This window comes from Rhipicephalus sanguineus, chromosome 4 (genome assembly GCF_013339695.2).
Source record: "Rhipicephalus sanguineus isolate Rsan-2018 chromosome 4, BIME_Rsan_1.4, whole genome shotgun sequence".
In the NCBI taxonomy this organism is placed as follows: domain Eukaryota; kingdom Metazoa; phylum Arthropoda; class Arachnida; order Ixodida; family Ixodidae; genus Rhipicephalus; species Rhipicephalus sanguineus.
The window spans coordinates 153858769-153883794 of record NC_051179.1 but is presented as its reverse complement, the minus strand read 5'-3'; the positions used below and the strand labels follow the sequence as shown (position 1 = coordinate 153883794).

Sequence of the window (25026 nt, the reverse complement as noted above, 5' to 3'; positions counted from 1 at the left end):
TTGCAAAAGGATCACTTCGCAGTTGATAAACGGGCGGTTAGGTTTCCTCATGTCTGAGTTTCTTGATCGTGCCTTAGAACTTGCCACTTCATCACAAAGTGACAGGTTTTGTAATATTTTTTCCTGGCACGCACCTAGCTACCTTCTCATGCAGTAAAAGCAATTAAAATGGTTCTGAACTGTAAAGTTATGCTCAATTACTAGTAGCAGCTCAGCAGTACTCCAAGGGTCAGTCTTTACATGACAAGATGCTGGACGAGTTGAACTTAAAGAATGAAAGAGAGATGGGGGCATGATTCCATCTCCGAGTCAGTCCCCACTTCTACAGAATGCCCAGTGATTATTAGGAGCGAAGCTCCTTAGGACCGCACCTTGCCGTCGCTGTCAAAGCGCCCTTCTCTTCAGCATCGCTTTAGGTTTCAGTGGCCGGTGATTTAAGAGGAAATGTTTAGGCCTTCAGCAGTTTGGTTATAGCCACCAGAAATTCGAGGTTAAAAGAAATAAGCTCTGTGCACAGCTGGTTATAATGGTCATCATCTTCACTTTCACCAGCTTTATTGTGGACTGTGAAATGACAACCATCGTTCTAGAGCACTACGGGCGCTTTGTCGAAGGTAGTAGCAGGCGCTCTCCCCACCCGGCGCCGGCGCGAAAAAACAAACGCTGCGCGCGGCGTTTCATCGCCACCGTCGAAGCTCCCCGCCGCATCACGGCTTGCACCCCTCTCCCACCTGTCTCCCTCTTCCTGCGCTGCACGCCCCACACACTCACTCGCTCAGTCGTTCCCGCCACCGAGCGCAGCAGACGCTCTCCCCACTCGCTCCCCACCCTACTGCCTTCATGAAAGCCAGCAGCGAGATCAGCTGCATAGTCGTTTGCATCCCATTTCTAAGGAGCTTCGCTTATCGGTTGTATTCGTACACGGAACGATTGCTAGTTTTTGTTTTTACATCTTGTCTGCTGTAACAACACCTTTTTGACCAGTCCTAGTTATTCGTCTTCAGGGCTTGCATGCAGCCTGCTATTGTGAAGGATATCATTGCATGATAACTGCCAAGCAAGTGCTGAAAGACAGATCCGAACCTATTTTCATATGTAGACAGGGGTGGTGTGAGGGCACATAAGGCTGCGCTGCCATCAGTGTCATCTGGTCATTGTAGATGTTGCATGTAGACCTGTGCGCTGCCGCACCGCGTCGCCGCCGCCGCCTGTTCTTGGTCACACAGCTCGTGCCGCCGCCGAAGTCCCAAGAGAGATCACGCCGCCTCCACATTATAGTTGCAGCGCGCCGCCATTAGTCTTTTCTTTTAATCCGAACGGGGAATCTGGACCTAAAATACAGCACTTCGCCGGGGGAGCTCTTCTCGATGTGTCCATGTAATGGACTGTCCATTTCAGCCGCCACTGAATGGCGGGAGCTCGGCAGGCAGCACGCCCCGTTTCCGGTTCTTGTTCTGCAGCGTCGTCATGACATCACAAAGCTTTCAAACACTCTCGACACAAATGATAGGGACGGAATGCGCTTCAGCGCAACGAATGCAGCCCTCAGAGATCCGATTTTGGGCGCACGTGTCTTTTGATCGTGTTAGCCATCAATTTAGGTTTAATGCGGCCGCCTGTCCAATGCAGCTGTCAAGGTCGGTACGCATTCCCTGCATCATTCTCAAACATCTGGCACACATTCATATGCAAATTCAGACTTGAAAAGTTCCTCTTTCTGCGCATTTCGTCCGCTCTCTTTTGATGCTGGGAATGTGCTGGCGGGTTTGGTGCAGCGACGTGGTCAAGAGCGAGGTGACATCACGGCTCACTGCTTTTCTGAGTAAGTGAATGCGCTCTGCCAAAATGGACTGCAAACATCTCCTTTGGATGAATGCATCGAGAATAGCTCCCCGGAAGTTGTCGTATCTTTTTCTTCTCCTGAAGTCTCAGGAGTATTGCCTGACCTCAACGCTGCCGCGTCCTCCAGCCTTAAAAGGACACTAAAGGCAAATAACAATTCATATGTCAGAGTGAAAGCTCAATGTATGACAGCGTTTAACACGGCAATATTATCAACAGCAGTGCCCTACTTACCGAGAAATTGAGCTAAATGTATCACACGATGAGCGCCACGAGCGGCACATTTTGGAAATGATCCCGATGACGTGAGAGAGCTCGACTACAATTATTCACTTGTAATCAAACTAGCTGCAGTAAGAAGAGAACCTTCCGTGCATCAAGAGACGTAATAAAATGCTGCTTGTTCGTTTCTGTTTGATTTGTGGAAAAAAGAACCTCTTTGGCGTTGCCATGGGGAACGGCGCGCGTGGTTCAAAGGTTCCGTTTTCGCCGAACTGCGCTTCGTCCGGCACCTTGCTTCACTCACGCGGTCGCATCTCAGTGGAAGTTTCGGTATTGCGTACTGCCGCGTGTGTTTTGCGCGCTCATAAAAGACGCTCTGACAGAAAGTTCAACAAAATGCCGCATGCATGTGATGTTGCCGGATGCCCGAATGGCGTACGCTGCCAGTGCACGCCGCCGCGCAGGAAAGGCGGGCAATGTTGGGCACGGCAGCAGTGACGTGAGAAACACCGCTTTCAGGCGGGTGATTTGAAGTGCGTTAGCGCGACGCAGACCACTAAGACGTGATTATATTTCAAAATAAGCCCTTCCTTGGTACAAAAGTAGCACTTCGACGTTTCTGGACCGTTATTTCAACAATGAACATTGACTTCGTATTTGCCTTTAGAGGCGACGACCCAACTCGCTGGTTAGCATATTCATGGAGTCTAGGACCTAGTACACTGTGCATAAATAAATAAAATAGATCAGTAATATATATATACATATCGATGCGTTAGTACACTTTTTTTCTTTCATTCTTACTCGAGTAAAATGATAAATAAATACATGTAAATGATAAATAAATAAAAAGACAGTGGAAAACTTAGAATATAGCTGAGCTAGTTGGTAGGTGTTCATGTTAAGAAGACATGACGTGGAAATACGTACATAAGAGAAAAGTCAAGAGAGCGAACAGCTATCTCTCACATAGACCACTACTCGCAGTTGATAGATAGGTATGGCCTCTTGCGTGGGAATGCGCAGATAAATATTTGTGTCTAATTTCGTTTCCGCTGCTGTGGGATTTTTCAGTTGTTAGCGGTGTTTCTGGTGTCTTGACTACTCTCTTGTCTCTATGTTTGCGCGCCCTGTTTTTATAAAGGGTCCCAACAACTTCTGAAAAAAAAAAAAAACGAGCGCGTTATTCTCTCTTGGCGTTTCTTGTCTTTTGGTGCACTTCGTGACGCCAGAACGTTGATTCACGTGACATCGTCGGGGCGCATTCTCTCGACTGGTCCGTATACGAGAAATAATAGTTGTGAATTGTCTCCCACGCTGCTTTGCCATGCAGTTGCCCACTCGTTCTTGCTTGTATCGCATGATTATCGGGCGTGATTAACTTATTTCACTCCATTTTCTGCGTTTGCAACTGCGTATGCGGAGATAACAGACTGTAGCCGACAAGTGCGAAATTCTGATAGGTTCAATGCTTAGTGCATGCTTTATGAAGAATTAAGTGGTGAGGAGCAGATGTCCCCTGTAGGAATGGTGGTGAAGGCGAGAACGAAACCAATGGAAAAGGCGCCGGATTATATGATTCTTCTGATGGACGAACTCTTTACAGCGGAGACAATGAAGCTTTCCAGGAAAAAGGCCAGCCTGCTTCAACAGTTTTTGTGTATTTTTTATTGCGATATCAATTATATGGACAGTCGGGACAGGTTTTCACCGTCGCCATCATGTTCCTTATAAACTCCAAATCGATAACATCCCTCCGCGCGCCGTATGTTCTACACGCGAGTAAAAGCTTGGGAGCGTTGGCAAGGAACATGGCTAAAGCAGAGATGAAACAAGCTGGCCATCTCCGTCACATGGAATAACATCAACCCGCGTGCGAGGCCTGCCGTTCATTGCTCCTCTAGCAGAAAGGAAACGCCACACCCGGCAATTGCTGGGCGAAGGAGCAGGAAGGGATCTCTGGGGAGGGGGACTGTGTAGCTCGAGCAGCAATTGTGAACTTTGACTCTAAGGACGCGGTCGAGAGCGCTGGCACGTGCGCTATTTTGGCAGGCATCGCCCAGTGAATGGCTCGTACACCTTCTACGCGCTGTAAACTCACTGCTTCGCGCTCGGACCACTGATACGACAAACTGCACGAAGACCGCTTCTCTCCCGGGAGTGGCCGTATTACCATACACGAGTGTTTTGTAGAGTTACGTGAGATCGGATCAGAAACAGTTAGCTGCTAGCCCTCGTTCATGTAACATTACGACCTGTTCTTATCGCATTCGCTTTTCACCCTTTCGGTGAAACAGATTTTTTTCAAAAATGAAGATATACAAATTTCTCTCCCCACCAACTCTAAAATCTATCCCCCCCTCCCCCTCGTGCCGCGCCACCGCTGATCCGATGAACCCCACGCCGTTCATGCGCCACCTGTGATTTTGGGACTGGCGCACAGGTCTAGTTGCATGTGTTTTGGCTGGCTCCATGCCGGCGCAACGACGGTCTCGCTATGGTGTCATTTTGCACTCCAAACCATACCCCACATCTAGATCAACAAATCTAAACATGTGCGAGGAGTGAGTACTATAGGCTTCCCAAGCATCGCTTAGTGGTGCTGCTGCTCTTGACTGGGAGCGCCATCTCTGGCATAAAAATACAAACTGGGTGCAAGCAACGCGCGTTTTCGCTTCTTTCCAATGTGCTGCTGCTCGCTTCCGTGCACGTGTAGAGCTCTCGCGGTGCACTTGCGGCGCCTCACAATGTACCGCCTGCTGCGTGGCTTCAAAAAGATCTCCAAGCTGGACAGGCACTTCCGAAAAGCGAACTTGATAAAAGGAGAAAGGCTCGTCAATCACGTTTATGGTGAAGAGCAGACGATCGACGAAAACGACGCCCGACTCAACGTGAAATGCATTTTCAAAGTCGCGATAACACCATGTAGGACGTATACCTCGTTGTACGACTCATTCTGTCATGTTGAAGATAGTAATGGTCCATATGAACTGCGAAATGAAGCCGTGCATGTATCGATGTTGTGCGTTGTGGAGTATGAAGCATATGATTATTGTTTTGATATGGCATGCTTGCAGTAGCAGCCATGTGCTTTCGTGAAGAAACGTTTGCGGTGTGCGAAAAAAAGAAGTGATACGGCCATGGCACTGTTTCCTGAGAAGGTTAGAGTCAAGTCCTCCGTGCCGCTGAAGAATCACCCGCCGATTAAGACGCGAGGCAGCTAGCTGAGCTTTAACCACTGTGAAGCTAGATGAACTGCTCGCCTCGTTTTTTTTACTCTCGCGTCATGCTTTCACTCTCTTTTTTATGAGGATATCGAATTGACAGGCATATAAAACCTGCTGCGCGAACGTGTCTAGAAAATTTCACAAAATCAGAAGGTGGTTACTTCAAAGTTGCAATTGCAAAGCATCTATTAAGTGCCAGTTATATTTAGCGGCTTAAATATCACCCTAATGAAGTGAGAAAAACAAAGCAAACCTGCAGAACGATGTCAAAGCTTACTGAAAATGCACAGGCGTCCATTCCGGCATGATAAAGCAGCCTTCCCGACGCGTGAATTGCAGGCGCCGACCTTCTGACAATGTGCTGAGTTTAGTCGAATTCAATCAACTGCGCAGCGCTACCGGTATAATGCGAGTGTGAACGTTCAGCAATGACGGGTAGGTCTCACGAACACGGGGAATCAAAACACAAAGTTGTTTCACCTACAACCGTAACTGGACTTTCACAATGCGAGAAGACAGCTAGTAATCATTACTGTAGTCGCTGCGTGCATGCGCCGAGTTACATACTGATTCATTTAGTCGAAACGAACGAAAGCGATGAATTCAGACAGCCAAAATAGAAGGCGAGACAGCTCTGCCGCCACGCTTGCCGCCTTTATTTCTCGTGCGACATGCCCGACAACCGATACAGTTTCACACGTGAATCGCGTGCCTTGGTGTTGTCTGCAGTGTTGTGGCAGGCCATGACACAGCAATACTTCGAACCTCGCTTGCGCTTCTGCGGGGTCGCTTCTGCCAATGTGGAAATGCAGCTTCGCACAGCAAGCGTCTCGGTTCAGCATGTTCCCGCTGCCGACAAACAAGCTGAGTCGGCTGCGCTTGCACCCAGTTGCGCCAGAGCTTCTCTCCAGAGCCACAGCACGGTGCTGTCGTCGCGCCGTAAACTTGAACTTCGGTTCCCTGTGGAATGCACTGCCTGCGGACATTTGGGCTGATGTAATACTACAGTGATTCCTGTTGCTCCACTCTGTTCCTTTCTGCCATTCATGATCAGTAGATCCCTGTGATAACATAAGCATAGGGCTGCTGCCCTTTGGCAAAACATGAGAAGGAAAAGAGCTCAAATGAAAGCCTAACTTTACGCCAGCCTTGTTGTCTCTTCAAGAGTATGCATTGTGGAGTGCATCATTCATGGCCCTATGGATTCATATGATAGAAAAGCCTAAAAGTCAAATCTTTTGTTTCATTTTGTGTCAGATTTTGTTTTCTTTTTTCTCCCTGCTATAATAGCTTAATGGCTGTAGTGTTTCACTACTAAGCACAAGGATGTGGGTTCAATTCCTGGCCATGGCAGTTGCGTTTCAGTGGGGGCAAAATGCAAAAGCACCCATGTGCAAGTGTCACAGATTGAAATGCTACATCAAATTTTTTAGTTTGACACAACTTTAATGAAAAAAAAAAAGAACCAAGCCTCTTCAAAATTCTTTTTCCTCATCAAACTTTTTAGTATGACAACTGCTATGTGCAATCGCTCAAGATAACTGTGTGATGTTCTGCAAATCTGGTCACCAAAGTAATGCTGGCTCTGATGTACTTGTTCTGATTCGAAATTATGCTGCTATGACTCAAGCTGGAGACGGTGGAAGCAAAAGTACTGCATTTTGCTCGTTAGCCCTCAATTGCTGCATTTCAATCCGTGAGCACTGTGCTTACATTGCCTACATTACCTGCATAGCCCAATAAATAACTTTGTCCGGTGAAAATTAATATGCAGTTCCTCTCCATGACTTGCCTCACAATTAGTATGTTGTAGTATTGGCGCATAAAATCTCAGGATTTGAATTAGTATTCCTTTTTTTTTCTCATTGTCTCCTAGACCATGAAGTTTAATTCATTCTCCCTGCTTTCTTTCTGCCCTTTTTTTTCATTTTTCTTTTCTATTAGAATGCAGAAGAAGCTCCTGTGTTCTTTGCAGGCCCTGGCTTCTCTTTTGGTATGCCTGGCCACCTGGAGCAGCCGGTCGTGTGACCTGGCCAGCGCATTGGCTGGGATGGCCGGCATGGTTGCTGCACTGGGTCGCCTCCTGGAGGCGCCTTATCTGCACCTGCGCCGGGAAGCCTTGTGGCTCATGCACTGTCTTTCAGGTGAATCATTCCTCTATGTTGCATGCCTCAGAGGGACACTAAAAAGAAACAATAAGAAGTTACTTTTTTAGTGTGGGTTTTTGTTAGGCACAGCCTAATGAGGCCAACAAACAACGAAGCCAGGAAAGGCATAAGGGGCATTATTTGTAGTTTTTAACTGTCGTGTGCTAATTATGACATACTAAATGGAAAGAAATTAAGATTGATGAAAAAACGTGCTGCCTACAGTGACCAAACCTTCAAAGTTCAGATACTGCATCCGACGCTCTACCAATTGAGCTACAGCTATATCTTATAGTATGTCAGGCCTAATAGACCTTTTTCAAGCACACGAGCGCCACCAAAGGGCGCGCAAGCGCTCATGGGAAATTGTGTACGCCGCAGCAGCCGCCGCGACGAGTGCACGGGCCTCGCGCTGTAGCTTTCCGCTTGCGCCGTGCCAGGACTTCTTAGACACAGTGAATTTGGCAAGGTGCAACATGTTACTGCGCAATTCAATCACGGACTTCAGTGTTTAGCTGCGACGGCCTCTCGACAATTTCTATCTGTCCCACTGTTGGACCAGTTGAGCAGCTGAGAAGCGTCACCTTTTATTTATTTTCTTTTTGCGCCAGTGCGCCTTACGGCATAAACGAGAAAAAAAATACAACTCAGTTGCCTATGAAGTGCAGGAGTGATGATTCACGGATACATTTGGAATCAACGTCCATCGACACTGTCGACAAGTATACAGTGTGAGGTTCTGATATTTAAAGAGTACACTAGAAAGTGTAGTCGGCATTTGGGGAAATGAGATACATTCATTGCGTCGCTCGCACCTTATATGTAACGAACGATAAGGGCCTACTAACCTTCGTTGGTGCTATAAATACAGGTTGGAATAATACTTAGAGCGAAAAAAAGAAAGGAGCAGTACAAGGAAGGAAATGCACAAACCAATGCTCACACACAACTGAAAGTTTATTGCACGTGTGAATAAAAGCATATATACAAAAATGGGAGTGCGTCGCGCGTGTCATAAAGAAGCACAAAAAGTCAAACAACCAAGGCGTGTGCTTCCAGTCGATTAATAAAGCTGAATTCCTTGTCTTGTAACGACTGAGTAGGTTGACTCATAGAGTTTCCTACAATACTTACTAGAGGGAACTCTGGCGCTAGTGTCTATGGGAGCTGCAACGCATGGCGCTTCAACCAGCATGGGAATGATGGGTAGTACACAAATTTGTCTAAACTTCGTACTTTCGGCTCCGTTTGGCTCCGCGTCGGCTACATCCGCTTTGTCGAAAAACAAAGTTCAGCAAAAGTCAGCAGTTTCACTTCGCCACTTTAACTTCTTTAGGCTCAGCAATTCAAATCTGGTCACGAAGTTCACAACGGTCTATTCTTTTATCCGAAACGAACGCCAAAACACAGCAATAAACAAAGCCACAAGTACGTTTGAAGCCGCAAGCACGAAGACTAGGCAAATTTGTGTACTACCCATCATTCCCATGGTAGCTGAACGATCGCAGCGCCAGAGTCCCCTCTAGTTAATTTTAGGAAACTCTATGGGTTGACTGACACAACGTGCAGCGTAATTTGTGACATGATATGCCTCTGAAATTTCTCGCGTTGTCCGATTAGGTTGATGGTACAAAATTACTGTGCTTTCGAAAAAGGGATTACATTTTCATGATGACATAGCGATCCGAGATGAGACGGCCCCATTCAATGAACTTCGATGCTCGCTGAGGCGCGTATTAATACATCAACCCATCTGGCCGATGTACATGTAGACACAAGAAAGAGAAATTTGCGGTTAACTACTACACAATCTACAAAACAATTGGCATGCCTCTGGCCGCATTTTTCTGTGCCCACGGCAGACCCCTGCGACCTTAATGCAACTAAGCTTATTTGGGGCGGCAAACACAACCTTCACCCCAACATCGCTTCCCTACGTTCTTCAGGCCATGCGACTTCTTATACATATGTGGAATAACTGCAATATTTCTAGTTTCTTCATTATTTACGGATGGAGCACGTCCGTGTTACTCTTTCTTTGCCATGCGAACAGATTTTCGCAAACCGATACAGCGATACACAGGATATCCCGCCTCTTTGATCACTTTGCAGCTGGAAATTACTGCTCATCTCATGTGCGCAAGTTTTTTTTTCCAATGCTGTGCGTAATCATGACATCACAATTCCTCGTTTAACAATATTCGAATTCGCCGACGCGAAATTAAACACCGATTTCGCTGAATGCGGGCTATACTGCCCGCAAACATGCTCCGCAGTGAAACTTAAAAGCATGTATGTATTAAGAAAACTGCAAGTTATCAGAGCAGGACATCTTGCATGTAAATTCTAGTCCCATCCCTTTTTCTTTAACGACGTTTAGAATGTGCTCACTTCTTTGTACAGCGTGTGACTTGTCAATTAAAATCAAATAATCATCTGTATACCTGAACACTGTAACACCTACAGTTCGGTTAAACCCGATCACGAGCCGCTATGGCATTAAATGCCATTGCGTCTTTTGAATAAGTAATCGTTGAATAAATACGAATTCGGTATGCCAGCTCACATTGCTCACGATACAGTAAAAGCTCGTTAATTCGGATTTCACGGGACCGGAAAAAATGTCCGAATTATCCGAATGCCGAATTAGCGAATGAACAGGAAAAACAACATTAAAATCAAGTTGGAGAAGCATACCTTTATTTGCTGAAGTATCTTGTAATGGTCGTCTGCGTTTTCACGCAGATTCCGGCTTACATTACAATTTTTCTTAACTTTTCCAAATGGCCAACAGCATGCAAACTGTCGGAAGTGCTCAGGCAAACGCCCTCTAATATCAAAAGCGCCTCCGAGATTTCCCGCGAGGTGCGATGAGGTCGCGACATCATTTATAATTTCTTGATCGGGCAGGAGACCAGTCGTGGCGACACAATTGAGAGTTTTAGCTAGTTACGGAAATACGGTACGCAAATACGCTACCGTATGACGGTACCGCTCCTCCTTTCCAGGTCGTCGACCTTTTGCCGGTGAAGGCATCCCAACACCACAAAAGCTTTTTTAAAATTTACTGTGGGGTTGTCACGGCTTATTGTTGCCTGTCAGCCCACGCATTGTTAACGAGACACCTGCCGTATGGGGTACGCATTGTCACTGGAACGGGGAGCGGCAAAAGCACAACCAGCGGGAAAGGACGAACGCTACCGTACTGCCTTACCGTATTTGCGTACCGTATTTCCGTAACTTGCTAAAACTCTCTAATCATCAATCGCGATGTAGTCCTGAAGGGTAATATCTGTGGGAAGGACAGCATCGAAGGTCAGGCAGTCACCGTCGGTGGACTCGGCTGACACCTCGTCGATGCCACCGTTGGCTACTGCCGCATGCTCGGGCCTCACATGTAAACACGGTCACAACGGGAAAAAACAAGAACTGCGCAAGAAGAGACGGTGCCGACACAACACAAGGGAAAATGGCGTCAGAGTGGAGGGGAGCGACTAAAAAGCCACCAAAACATGCCCGCGTTGCCAGACCACTTTTTGGTGCTGTCCCTAGGAAATTCCAAGCGAGATGTACCTAGCCTAGTCGTGTGGCTCTACGTGCGTGCGAGACGTTGATCATGCGATTTAACCATGGAAATGCAGGTGGCTCGATTTAATGGACGCACGAATTAAGGTGCATACTTGCTGCTTTCTTTGGGAAGGGCCACTTTTTGACTAAGGGGCACGCAGTTCGCAAGGAGGGGGAATAAGTTTTGTTTCAGCTCAGTGAGATCACTGCGCAGGCATAGCCGCACCGTGCATTAGGTTTCATTTTTGTGTTAACCTTGCTGGCGTATCAAGCGCATTACGAAGCTGGTTCTTTCGGGACGACGAAGTTTGAGACATGATCGGAACAGCCAGCGTGCTATATATTCATATGAGCTGCTGTTTGGGCCTTGTTTTGTGGTTCCATAAAAGCCAACTTTTCCCAAAAGGTGCCTTGGAAAAACGTTTAGCTCCAATATTCCGTGATAGTCACCGAATAATCAATATTATTGCTTGTTTTAAACAAATGCTTGTGGCGATCGAGCCACCACGCGAACGAGCCTCACGCCGAAGCTGGCCTCGGAGCAGAGTATGTGTGCTAGGCGCAGCGATGCAGATTGCTTATTTTCTCATCAGATCAGTGGAGTTTCCGGTGCCTACCGAACACATCGTGGTGATGGATCTAGGCCATCGTCAACCGATATATGTCGCATATGCATGCATGGCTCCCATCGCATGCGTGCGGTGTCAAGCCGATATATGAAACACCATTGTGAATAACTTTTTTTGCCTAGCCGTTCTTTATGAAATATTTTTTTCCTTGCTGTGCTTTTCACATATATCCTATCATCAGTGAAAAGGAGTAGCCGGTGCTATACAGAAGCACCAACATCTCCTAAATATCATATAATGAAAAAAAAGTATTTGTTTACGGCAGGAAAATCAATGCTCCTCACCACATAATGCTTCGCTGAACTGACCAATCTGTGACGTGCCATAGATCGGAATCAAAGGGCATCGCTAAATAGTTCGATATACCTGTAATTAAAAATGCATAAAATGCCTGTCTGAAGCTTAAATATAGTTGGTACATGTCTTGATATATAGTCTGTGCAGCTCAATGAAACGAAGACAAGAGGAGACACATAAACGACACAGCCAGTCTATGTCGTTTATGTGTTGTCTCCTGTCTTCGTTTCATTGTGCTGCACATACTCAGTATATATCAATAAATATTCATGCGTCTCGGACTGTCCCTCGAGACAATTGTTCGTTCTAAAGCGGGCGTGAAGCCGTTAAAGTTTTCCCATTACTTATTTTTCATCAACCTGCTCGTGTGAAACGTGTACGAATCGGACCAGACAACACTTTGCGCCACTGAAGCAACCTGGCGATACATCTTTCCGGCAACTAATTGCAGCCACAGGTAGCAAGCTTCACGGCGTGGCATTTAGTTTTCGTCGCATTACACCCCTGTTTAGCGGTAAAACTTGCAAAGCAATTCCTTTATTGTGGAGCGCAAAGAAATCTGTGCTGCGCAAGCCGCCCATATTTTGACTCGTACCCTGCTTGTTTACGCCATGCTTGCACTGCCCCTTGGATTCAATGCACTATATATTTACATTATATATACGTGCTACAAGACGACAGATTCACTAGCTTTACGGCATTGCAGCTGTGTTATGCCACAAAGCATGTACTGTGCATCGACGATTCGATGTGCAGCGAAGCCCACCAGCAGGGAAATTAACTGCCACATACGTTACCAGATGCTTTGTCTTCTTTAATTACAAAAAAGGCCCCCACGCAGTCTCCAGTCACTGACGAGCACTCAAACGTCTAATAAATGCGCGAGTGCATAGCAAAGGTTTCTTCAATTCTTCTACCTGCCACGCAAACGAATTAGCAGCAAACCTCTACATTAGAGAACAGACCAAGCCACTTCTTGGAATCGCTTGGAATAGTGTCATGCAGAAACTTAATTATGCCAACAGAGATTATTACAAGATACCAATGAATCAGGTGGCCTGAAGCGTGATCGCATAGTGAACTTGCTGCGCAATTGCGACGAGGCGCCGCTACGGATGTCTACTTCAAACGCCAGCTGCTACATTACAGGTCAAATAATAAATGCGCAGATGATGGATTTCTTAGCGCTGCTGATAGTCCTAACAATCTGTATAAATTCAAGCGAACACTCGCGAGGTAACATAAAGCAGGTCATACACAGACATTTTAACGCAACGCACGCTCTCGAGTGCCTCAAGTTTCACCTCACTTGAAGACCGTCGGACACATCGGATTCGAAGGGGATCGCGAAATAATTCGATATATCCATTATTACAAATCGAGAATACACCTGTAAGCTTTAATATTCACACGTCTCGGACAGTCCCATAAGATGACTGATTCCTTTAAGTTGCTTCGAAGCCGTAAATGTTTTATCAACCACTTTGCGGCAGCGAACCCTTCTCGGCCACGAAGGGCTAGAGCTTCACAGCGTGACGTTTAGTTTTCTTCGCATAACGCCACCGTGCAGCGGTGAAGCTTAACAAGGCAAATCCCTCATTCTGGAGCGCACTGAGTTATACCAGGCGCTTACATCGGAACACCACTGATACCTTGAAGAGTGAACTTGTTGGCTAGTTGGTTCAAGATAACATAAGGGAGCAGCGCGAAAGACAGGGACAGAAAAGGCACACATACACCCACACGTAGCGCAGTATGTGTGGTTGTATGTGTGCCTTTTCTTTCGCGCTTCATCCAAACTGACAGCAGAGTAGATGACGTCGTAATTGAGGCTGCTGGTAGTCTTAGCAATCTCAGTCACTTCTAAGCGAACACTCGCGAGGTAACACAACAAAGCATGACACAGGTACACAAAATCTTTAAAGAAGACACGCCATCCAGATGCCATCAAGTAACTTCAAGTTTCAACTCGGCCTCTCGTTGCTCTCGTCAACTTGACTAGGGAATTTCTGGGTACACCACGGCGCTAGTTTTGCTCGGCAGCACAAGGTAGCCAACATAAAACATGCTTACACCGCTAACATTGGGCGATGTTTAGGTGGCTTTTTAGTCTCGTGCGAGTGGAGCAAAGAAAGAAGACGCCGACGTTCGGTGACGCCGCGATCGCCCCCACTAGTTGATGACGATGGCGATGTCACTCAAGTTTCGGTTTCGCCCCAGTGGTGCCAGCGCTGCTTTACCACACATTTGTGTAGCGGCAGCCGTCAGAATTTGTCCGAATTAAGCGGTGCGGAGCCCAATTCTGACGAATTAACGAAGGTTCGGTCCCATAGATTAACATGCACTTTGGCCGGGACCAATAGAGCCGTCCGAATTATCCGAATTTCCGAATTAACGGGTGTCGAATTAACGAGCTTTTACTGTAGCACGTTTTGACTGCATGTATCGACACGTGATAACTCGCACGCCGCTTAACTGCTACATCTGGTATACATCCGCTCCGTAATACCTACACTGACTGCATCATTCCTTTCGCATTTCATGCGTAGAGAACACGCAGATGCGTTCAGACATGTGTAGTATTTAGGATTTATTAATAGTCAACCAGCGGCGACGCGTTTATTTTCGTTTGGTGCTCCCACGGCGCCAACGAGCAGCGAGCGACGGAACAGCCGGCGGGTTCGCCGTACACACTTTTCCCATAGTGCTTCGCGCGCCCGCGGGGGGTTCTGGGATTGCTTGAAAAAGGTCTATTGTCTCTTCAATTCATTTGGTTGTGTCTAACATATAAACGAGCCCCTTGAAAAAAATTCCCCTTCTTTCGTTCATTCATAGCGAGAGCCTAGCCATGGCCTCGCCACGGCAGTCTTAATGCCTTAGGCCAGCATACGAGGGTTTATTGGTCAGCTGCTGCCTTGTGCAAAGATCACGTGCCATGTGAAGCCCTCTGGCGAATATAGAGTGTTCCACACTTGTTGCCTGGGCTACGAGTGGTGCTGGCTAACACTCCCAGGAATTACATGCACAGAAATACTAGACGGAGAGGACTGGAAGCACCTTCTGCTGCAGCTCAGTTGGTAGAGTATCGGAACGGGTAATTCGAATGTTGCAGATTCGGATGATTTTTGTTGATTTCGAGGTTGATCTTCGTCCACTTTAATTAATTTCAATTTATGTCACAATTTGTACACCGCAGTTAAAGACAACAATCAACATCCTGTATGCTTTCCCAGGCCTAATTGTCGGTTCGATTCATTTGGTTGTGTATATCTGATTGTGTTTTGTAGTACTAATTGTACTTTTTATATTGACACTTGATTCTACCAGAAAGTATGACATTCAAGTGTCTGACATTGCAGTGACATTTAAGCATGAAATTCGAAAGAGCGTTTAACCTCGACTTCTTTTACAAGTAAATAAACCTTTTTTACACCAAGCAAATGAATGTAGAGTATTGTAAAGATGTATACCTACTTCACCACGCTGAAGGGACGTTGTGTTTTTTAATATTTAATGTTTACAGATGAAGTTACCTGTGTTTGTGCTTCTCCCAGGGCCCCTGGCTCAATATGATCTGGCCGAAATCTCTGCTGCCATTAATGGAATTGTGCCTCTGCTGACACCAGGAGCTGAGTATATAACTGAGGTTAGTTTACAGTTCACTCGGGGTTATTGCAGCCTGCATATTAGACATATTTACTGCAATAGGTACAAAATTTACGTCCTGTAAAGCTTCACAGGTTATGTACCCATGCTAACTTTTGGATTAACTGTCTTTTTGGGCTTTGTGTAGCAAGCATAACAGTACATCAGCAACGACGCTGCCCACTTAATCGGAATTCGGCTTTTGTTAGTTGCTTTTTGTTGTGACAAAGTAACATGGTAGAAGCATGGTGGAAACATGGTAGAAATATATATGGTAGAATAGACATTTGCTCAGTCTCGACTCCTTGAGGATGGAACATCGTGGACATTTCATGATCATTACTGAAATCAGCTACCTGTTGCGACGCAAGTGGGTTTAACAAAACATGCTGTGAGATCGGTAATATGTTTTGCGCCTGTATCGAAACAAGTTGCAGATTACATGTTCATGACATTTCACATTGAAGCTTGTTTCATTAAAGGTATACTGAACAAAATACTTGCCGCCGAGATTTCCAGCCAAACTGAAAAGCCAAACTGTTGAAGGCTGGGTTCTTCGTTTTCAAGGTATGTACCAACAGGCCCAACACCAGACGCTTCTACAAACTGAAAGATTGGGTGCTGAAATCGGTAGACACAACCTTCATTTCAGACAGAAAGTGGCGAAAAATAATGAATTTAATGCGTTTTTCACAAACTGCAGCGTCTAGCGGCTGCGCCATGAGCTAGAGGCCTTGAGCTACACTCAAGGCATCACTGGAAACAGGCGTGCCAACGATGCCAGCCATCGCCCACGTCTCTCAACCCGCTCAACTCCCACTACGGTTCCTAGAACCTCTATGAACGGCACCGGCAGCGAACAATGCTCCCGGGTGGTGTAAAGCCCCTAAAGAGTGAGGCATGTCTTAGCGCCTTTGTGGAACGGGGGAGAGTGGGGTGGAGAAAGGGAAGAGGAGGACAGGAAACGTGCACCCTGCATCCGCCACGGTGACTTTGACGTCATGGCTCATGCTGGCATGCAGCGGCCGTGCGCCGGAAATCCTCCAAAAATACAGCCAACTGTTAAAAAATTACGTGAAATAAACACCGTTTATCGGAACGCTCGCATCTTGTGAGTATAGGCACCGGGCGTGGGGCGAGTTTGGACTGGTGGCGCCTCTTTCGGTGGAGGCGCGGTACTAATGGAATGTGAGTGCCAGAAAGGAGCAGGCGCTTGCTGCGGGGACGCGATGCTGGATGTTGGCTGCGCTTCATTGTGCTCTCGTCGCTTGTGTCCTGCGCTGCCGAAAGGCCCTGGGAACCAAGCCCGAGCAGACAGGCTGTGCTGTAGGCTGCACAAACAGCTATGCAAACATGGATAAAGCTGGGGAGTAGATCCAGTTCCATCGGTTCCCGTTTGCAATCGCCGTCCCCGACGGCCTTGTTCGCGCACCGTCTGCTAACGACGGCCCTCGTTGCGTCAAGCTACATGAAATACATAGACTGAGGATAGCTGTTGAAATATTAGAATCGGCGACGCATCGAAAACAAAAGGAAAGCAAAACGGGAACAGGAGTTTGCATGATGTACACCGGAGGAACAGCATGTGCGATTGACCAAGCATTGCGTAAAGAAAGCCGTTGTCCTTTTCAAATGTTGGGAGACAATGTTAACGTGTAGACAGAATAACAAGGTATTAAATATTCGGCAGATTCCACGCCTTGTGGGAATCTGTTTCATGCGAAGCAGTCAGCGAGTATACCTGGCGACAACTTTCTGTGGCAGCACAGCCAAGGCTACGCAACCGAACCACGCACTTTTTTACTCCGCTTCTGTATGTAGTCCGCGAACGCTAGCTTTTGTAGAATACGTAGCATAAAAGAAAACATAAAAAGAAAAGAAATAGGTATTACGTTCAAGATTGCTTGCGTTGAAAGTAAGAATGATAATCCCGTAAAGGATTTGCGATTTTTGCTGTTTCGAGTTTTCAGGTTTTCTGGTGTCCGTTTCACGTTTTCCGTCCCCACTAAACAACGATGGCGTCGCTCGGCTGCAACAGGTGCACGTCGAAGCTTGCAAGTGAGCATAGGCGCGTGTTCGTTAGGTGATCTGTGTTCATCGACCAGAAAGAAACGAAGACAGCGGTGCGTTGTGAATTATTTTGTTGATTTGCCCATACTATCACCGAGAAAGAAGTGTGCAAGTGATACCACCATCGCAAGCGGGTCTGTCATCGCGATAGCTTCCTTGATAGTGACGCCGGCGACCTGCAAGTCTTCAGCAAGAAGAGCCGCTTGATAGCGCAACTATGATTGCAAACAGTGCGTAAAATAAGTGGCCCATTTCATAAAGTACGTTGCATACATGGTCGGTATTTCGGTTGCCTACTATTACTGATCGCGCCGAAGACTGCGTCTAACACCGTGCCTGTCGGCGTCTACGGCGGGGGGTGTTTTGGCGTTTTGAATGAGAGCGATTTACGGTGAGGAAATCACCCATGCACAGCTTTGCCTCGGCAACAGACGCGTTCATGACTATTATGCGTCTGACAGCGTGATTTTCAATTTGCAAAAAAAAACGCATTCTTGACCACGGGAGTAAGGAGCGCGTTTCACCCGTTTGTATAATCGCACACGTGAGACGCCCGCTCCCGACTGGTCGTGGCCAAGATATCTGCTGCCTTTCGATGCTTTCGTGTCCCCTGACAAAATAACGTGAGCGTCTCCAGAAAGTTATAGCATCTCCAAATGTAGGAAAACGACGATGTCGACCCTGTGTGCACTGAAATTCAGAAAATGGCTTGTTACCTTTGCGTAAGATTTCCAATTGCGCAATTACTGCTGGGCCGTGGCTTTCTTTTTCTTTGAAAGTAAAACCAACTGCTTTAATAAAGCTGATTTCTGCGTTCCTTCGCAATACAAAATATTCTATCGCTTTCATAAAAAATAAATGTAAACAATAGTAAATGGTGCTCGCTTTGCATGTGGACTTGAACCGCTAGCACATTAGCGTTATGTAATTTGATTTGCAGAAGAGCTCAGCAACGATTCCAGGTATTTGTGCTGCATGCTTAAGTATATCAAGTCATGTGGTAGATTTAGACTAAATCTGTGAATAAACTATCTGCATAAATTCCCAAATACCGTATAAACGCGTGTAAGGGCCGCACCCCGTTTTTTTTGAAGTGCATATTCTAAGAAAAAAAAAAAATCCGCGTAAGAGCCGCACCCACACTTTCCTCAACCAATACGTATTCAAAATGCGCGCGTGCGTAAGCTTCTAGGCGTAGTCGATAGATGGCGCAAGGAAACGCAACCATCATCATCGTCACCAGAGTATATAGATATATATTTTTGGATTTTATTCGTGTTAAGATGTTCGTGAAGTGGGCTAAAAATTTTAACTTTTGATTAGTATTCATAGACCCGCCAACTAAAGGTTAAAGCAGGATTTTATCTTTAGCTTCTCACATCTCCATACAAACGCGCTATCGGCGCTATCCATATCGGCATTAGCATCACCAACTTTGGCATGGCGTTCGCGTTGTTCGGTTTTTGCTAGGGGTGTGCGAATATCAAATTTTTCGAATACGAATCGAATACGAATATCCACCTTCGAATATCGAATCGAATATCAAAGGAAAAATGCCTCCACAGTAACAATATTTTATTTAACATGTAGCTATTTGAAGAAAAAAAACATTAACAGCCTGACTGGGAACACAACATACACTGCTATCTCCAGAACACAATGTCCAGGCTAGCACAATGCACATCACAACACAAGCAAATATCACGGCACAATGAAAGTAATGACTACATGTTATCATGAAGAAATATGAGTTGCTCCACATGATCAGGCAGCAGGCGCTCCCTTCTAACAGAGACAACACCCCCCCCCCTGCCACTGAAAAGGCACGCTTGCTTGGAACAGAAGTGGCTGGTATAGGGAGGTACATGGGGCAAAGCTTTGCCAGACTGGGGTATCTGAAGGTGCCTACAGTCCGCCACCAGTCACGTGGGTCACTGTCTTTCTTCAGAAGTGGTCCCGCATAGTGAACGAGTGGTAGTGCGGCACGTTACGGCCGCATAATATTGAAAATGTACGGTTACATGATCGCCAACAGCGCTGCACGTCGGAGATGCACCAGCAATAAATCATACGTATTGGGGCGCTCGTCGCAGGCAGATATCGTGCCTCCGTGTACTTACGATGTGTATCGCTCCTCTCGGCAACGTTTTTAGCGATACGAACGCAGCAGAAATGTGGAAGACGAATTATCGCATATTCGAATTTTTCGAATATTCGAAGTTATCGAATATTCGAAACTTTTCGAATACACGATTTTCGAATCGAATACGAATATTTCGAATGTAATATTCGACGAATATTCGAAACTTTCGAATATTCGCACACCCCTAGTTTTTGCAGTTCAGCCAGCCGTTTGCTGTAGTTTTCTGCACTGTTCGATGACCTTCGTGCTAGCTTGTTTTCTACTCGGCGTTCACGTTTTGGCAAGATGGGCAAGTACCTGAATAGCTACACTGCTGGCTATAAGTTGAAGGTGATCGAGTATGCTCTCGAGCATGGGAAACGTGCCGCCGGCAGAAAATTCGACGTTGACGAGAAGTGTGTTCGACGTTGGTGTGCTCAAAAAGAAGCCTTGCGAAACACCAACAGCACTAAGCGCGCTTTCCGAGGAGATCAGTGCAAGTTTCCCGATTTGGAAGAAGACTTGCTCCGCTATGTGACTGAAGTGCGGAATGATGGTCTTGCACTCGCAACGGACATGCTGCGTGTGAAGGGTCTAGCCTTGGCGACTGTACTTGGGTGGATCCCATCTGCGTGGAGCTCGGTGTCGACGGACATGGTGTCCCGAAGTTTTAAAGTCGCCGGGATATCTAACAGCTTGGATGGCACGGAAGGTGACTGCATGTGAGGTGACGGCGCTTCGCAGCACACCATCTCATCTCGGACTCTAGGTCTGAGAACTCGCCGAGTGACGATGATTGAGCACGTATGGCGCAAAAATGTCGTATACTGCAATAAACGCTCTTCGTTCGCTAACTGGTGCGTTTTTACGTTAAAAAAAAAATGTCGCGTGTATGGGCCGCACCCTGAAAATTGGCCCTCATTTCTTGAAAAAAAAGTGCGGCCCTTACACGCGTTTATACGGTAACATCATGAGTCATGAATACTCGTATGGAAATGCACATGTTGTATGTGCTCGCGAAACCAAAACCGAAATCGCCCGCGAACGGACTACTTGGCGTAGTAACACATGTGCAGAAGCTCCGCCCACGTAGCTTTCGCTGTGCTGCCACAGAAAGTTGTCGCCAGGTGTAGTTCTATGCTGCATTTTTTTTTTTTTTGGTGTTGAGCCAAGCGTTACGAGGTGGATCGACGTGTTTTTGTAAGTGCAGTAGTTGTGTACACATCGTGGTCTTACCAGGCACGTTGACTACACTGGCGTTCAAAGGGTAACTTATGGCCTGACGTAACGTCAGCACCCACGTTGCAGCACATACGTCAGTATTTTCGCAGTGAAGTGCACTTTACGGTGCGATTATGTGAACATCATACGTAACTTTCGTTTGCGTATTCCTCCGGGGTCGAGAAACGCTTGAATTTAGCTTGCTGTATCATATAGGAATACAAATGTACCGTTTATTACACTGCTATAAAAGCAGAGTAAACACTGGAACCACAGACGTTAACCTGACATGACGCGTGTATCATAGGAGTACATATGTAGTGTTTATTGCTTTGTTATAAAATTAGATAGCCAGCACCACAACCACAACTGACGTTGCACTGACATTACGCCTGCATAGGGTGTTTTTCCAAAGCAGGTTCTAGACCTGGCGTGGCTTTGTGGTTTAATACCTGACTGCCATGCAGAACCATTGGGTTCGATTCCTGCTGGGATCCTAATTTTTATTCTCTGCATTCGTCGGGTCAACGCTGACGTTGTCGGTTTTTCTTAACGCTCTCGCATTTTAATCAGATACAGCGGCGCTACCTGAGAACAGTGGGCCTTCATCCGACAAGACCACCGGATTATGATTTGTGGCTCTATGGGCCCCACCATAGAGCACTGTTGATGTATATAGCGGAAGCCGGCCTCTATCTGTATATTTAACTATGTATGCCATTGGGCAAACTCTCGAAATTAAAAAAAAATTACCAATGTCTGTTCTCGCCGTACCTGGGTAGATATAAACTGTCAATCACCTGTGGCGCATACCCGTACACCGATGCCCGTGGTAAACGGATATGTGCGACACGTGTCTGGAGGAAAGGGTTTGACGACGTACGCGACAGAATTTTCACTTTATTCATGTCATGAGCAGACAGTCATATTCGTCAAATCCGCTTACCCTCCCATGCCAATTTTGGTCTACACCAAGTTAAGGAGGCGATCACGAGAGCACCCAGACGTAGGCGGCTAGATAAACAGATACCTAGATAGAAACGCTCAAAGTGCCTGGGGTTCGCTAAGAAATGCTTCGCATTTACAAAAATAGAAATGGTGCTACTCACATCTAGCTCCACATCGTAGCTTATCCCGTTAAGCTTCGTCTGCGGGGCACACTTGCAACGCTATTCGCACTCGTTGTCGCCTTTATATTCTGTGATGTCGTGCACGTGACCTGCTTCGTGCAAGCGGAGACCCTTCTCTAGAGCAGACGCACGAAAACGCGTACGCCAGCTGGTCAAGTCTTTGAAACTTGCGCAAAAAAAACTGGCAGCGCCATGGGTGCACTTGCGCTGTCAGGACTCGCCTTCGCGCCGGGGGCTTCCAGACAATAATGAGGAACAGCGAGTTCGGCAGTTAAAATGCAAAGATGCTTATTTTACATCGTGTCGCCAATCGGGCCTGCCTCATTTGCGGTCCCGAAAGGGAGGAGGCATCGTGCCCCCTCTGGTCCGTCTCCGAACGAAAACAAACGCCTACAAGCCCAGCAACACGCAAAGAAGCTGACTCGTTTGATGCTCCGACAGCACTCATCGGTGTGGACATGAGAGGGACACCATGTCATTCTTTCTAGATGACTTGGGGGCCATAAACGCGTCCACGACCGCAAATGACTGCGCGGGAGTCTGCCTGAAGCCCGACGACGGGCCCCGTTGTCTGAACACATGTCCTAGAGTCGAACGCTTCGTGCATTGTTCAAAAGAACACTGTTGCTGCCGCTTCTCCTTGCCTCTCGGCAACAAACGCAACAGCATACAGCTTCGAATTGCTCCAAAAGAAACGCCGCGCTTCTCTTCGAATACGTGCCGAAAGTAGCAGAGCCTGCTCCGCGTCGTCTGCTTCACATGCCAGTGCTGTCCCTGGCGCCGCTTGGGGCGCTTTTTGGGAGAGGCGTAGCTGGCGCCTTACGACGGCCGCCCGGTGCCTATAATTTTGATATTTTTGCCATTTTTTCCTATTTTTGTTCAGTATCCCTTTAAGTACGAAGATTAGGATCTTCACGCACCCCTGCTCTTGCCCTATGCCTTTTGAAAGAGACAGGCTCATGTCCAGTGTAGGTAAATGCAAACAAATACATACTGCTAATTAACATACTACATATTGTTTGTTAAAGGTCCTCCTGCTGCTTCAAGGCATTTCCACTGCACTACCAGCCTTTAGACACAGTCTTGCAGGAAGCGCAGCAGTTCTTGCCCAACTGCAGCAAATGACTCCGGAACACTTCGGTGAATGTCAGAAACTTCAAGCAATACTCTCTCAACCCTAGTGTGTTTATAGTGTGCTTTTAGTACTGTATACATAGGCGTGCGCAGGGTTGCCCATCAGGGGGGGCAAAGATTCTTCGCAGCGCCCCCCCACCCTACTAAGTCAATGTATGGGGCAGATTTTCCGCCCCCCCCCCACTCTTATGTGACTAGAAGGGTCAATGTACGGGCAGATTTTGCGCCCCCCCTCTTAGGTGATTAGGGGGGGCGGCCGCCCCCCCCCCCCCTGCCCCCCCTGTGCGCACGCCTATGACTATATGCAATGCTTCAGTGCGGCGAGCTTGCATCACAAGCCTGCAGCATTTGTTCCTTGCATTTTGTACATACATTCACCCTTTCTTTTGTACAATAAACGCTACATGTATTTAATGCAGTGAAGTCTCTATGCTAGTGTAAATCAGTCTCACGCTGAGGTACTGAGCAACCAAGTGTCTAATTGTTGCTATACTCAAGGCCAGCTCTCTATAGCCATGCTACACTCAAACCACGATATAACAAACACGGATATAACGAATTATCGGTTATAACGAAATAAACGAAGAATAGTCTTGTCATAGATACAGTGTTCCAAATAAACGTTTATAACGAATTTTCGGATATAAAGAAGTTATTTTCGTGGCAAATGTGACTGTTATAATGAGGTTTGAGTGTACCAAGGCTACAAATCTGGAGCTCGAGTGTGATAGCACCACTGGACACAGCTCCAAATTTGTGCCATTTTTTTTTTTCATTATGAACGTAATGATGCACTCGCATACTCACACTGAATAATACGTATTGCCATTGCTTTTACATGGAAGCATTTTATGTGGAGCTTTACGGAAAATTTGCGCCGTCTACGTACGTCATGCAGTCATCAACACATACATTTTCTCGAATTCCCGTAAGATGGCGCTACTTTATCTGCAGTCAGCGAGCAAGAGATCCACTTGCGGGATCTCACCAACCATACAAGCAATCTATGTATGTGATCGAATAATTACAGCTTGCCGGATAGTAGTAGTATTCGGGGTGGCTGCAGTCTTCAGAGAAAGCCGCAGACTTGCACAGTCAAAACTGAAAATTAATGTGGTATGGAGCCTGTCCATACTGCCCACATACTGAAAAAGTGAAAGTTCGTTATTTTACACCTCATTAATTGCAATTCTTGGATAATTCAAAGAAAGCGTCGTAGTCAAGCCGAACACCATAGAAATTTATGCATACAGCTGAACCCCTTTATAAGAGACACGCACCTGGGAGTAGTTCTTGTACCTTATAGGAGGTTTCTCTTATAAGCAGGGTACCGTGTTCTCATTTTCTGATTAACCCCTATTTCGATGTTGCGCACAGTGGTTTCTCTTATAAAGGGGTTAAACTGTATTAAGGGGATATTAATTGGCTTCTAAACTGAGCCTCTCATGAATAAATTGAACTGCTTGCCTCCGTGGCGGGCTTTCACAATGGTGCTTTCTTTCCTAACTAAGTGATTGGTGGCACAATGTGCTGGTCACCGTGATCCTTTGATTACTATAGCCATTCGATCGACACTTCAATGCATGCTCCCCAGAATCTCAAAGGCTATGCTATGCAGGCTCCATGCTCCGCCAAACGCCGAAAAACCTGGCGTATACATGCAGAGACGAGCAACATTACACTGTGTGTAGTTTGTTGAGTCATAGGAGTACACGTGTATAAGCGTTTGAGTGCAACATTAAAATCGCCAGTTATCGCGAACCGTACTTGTTC

The 25026-nt window shown here is 46.5% G+C and overlaps 1 protein-coding gene across 2 annotated transcripts in view; it reads left to right on the top strand.

Annotated features, from left to right (window-relative positions):
* Window positions 1–23417, top strand: part of LOC119390819 (importin subunit alpha-6) — a 51331-nt gene extending 27914 nt beyond the window's left edge. The window contains exons 8-10 of one of the 2 annotated variants that reach the window (XM_049414935.1): window positions 7267–7435; window positions 15486–15577; window positions 23148–23417. In XM_049414935.1, coding sequence (XP_049270892.1) covers window positions 7267–7435; window positions 15486–15577; window positions 23148–23300 — 414 coding nt within the window. In that variant the 3' untranslated portion in view covers window positions 23301–23417. The remainder of the gene's footprint in view (window positions 1–7266; window positions 7436–15485; window positions 15578–23147) is intronic. The other variant, XM_037658523.2, reaches the window with a different exon arrangement.
* The last annotated feature ends 1609 nt before the right edge of the window (window positions 23418–25026 follow it).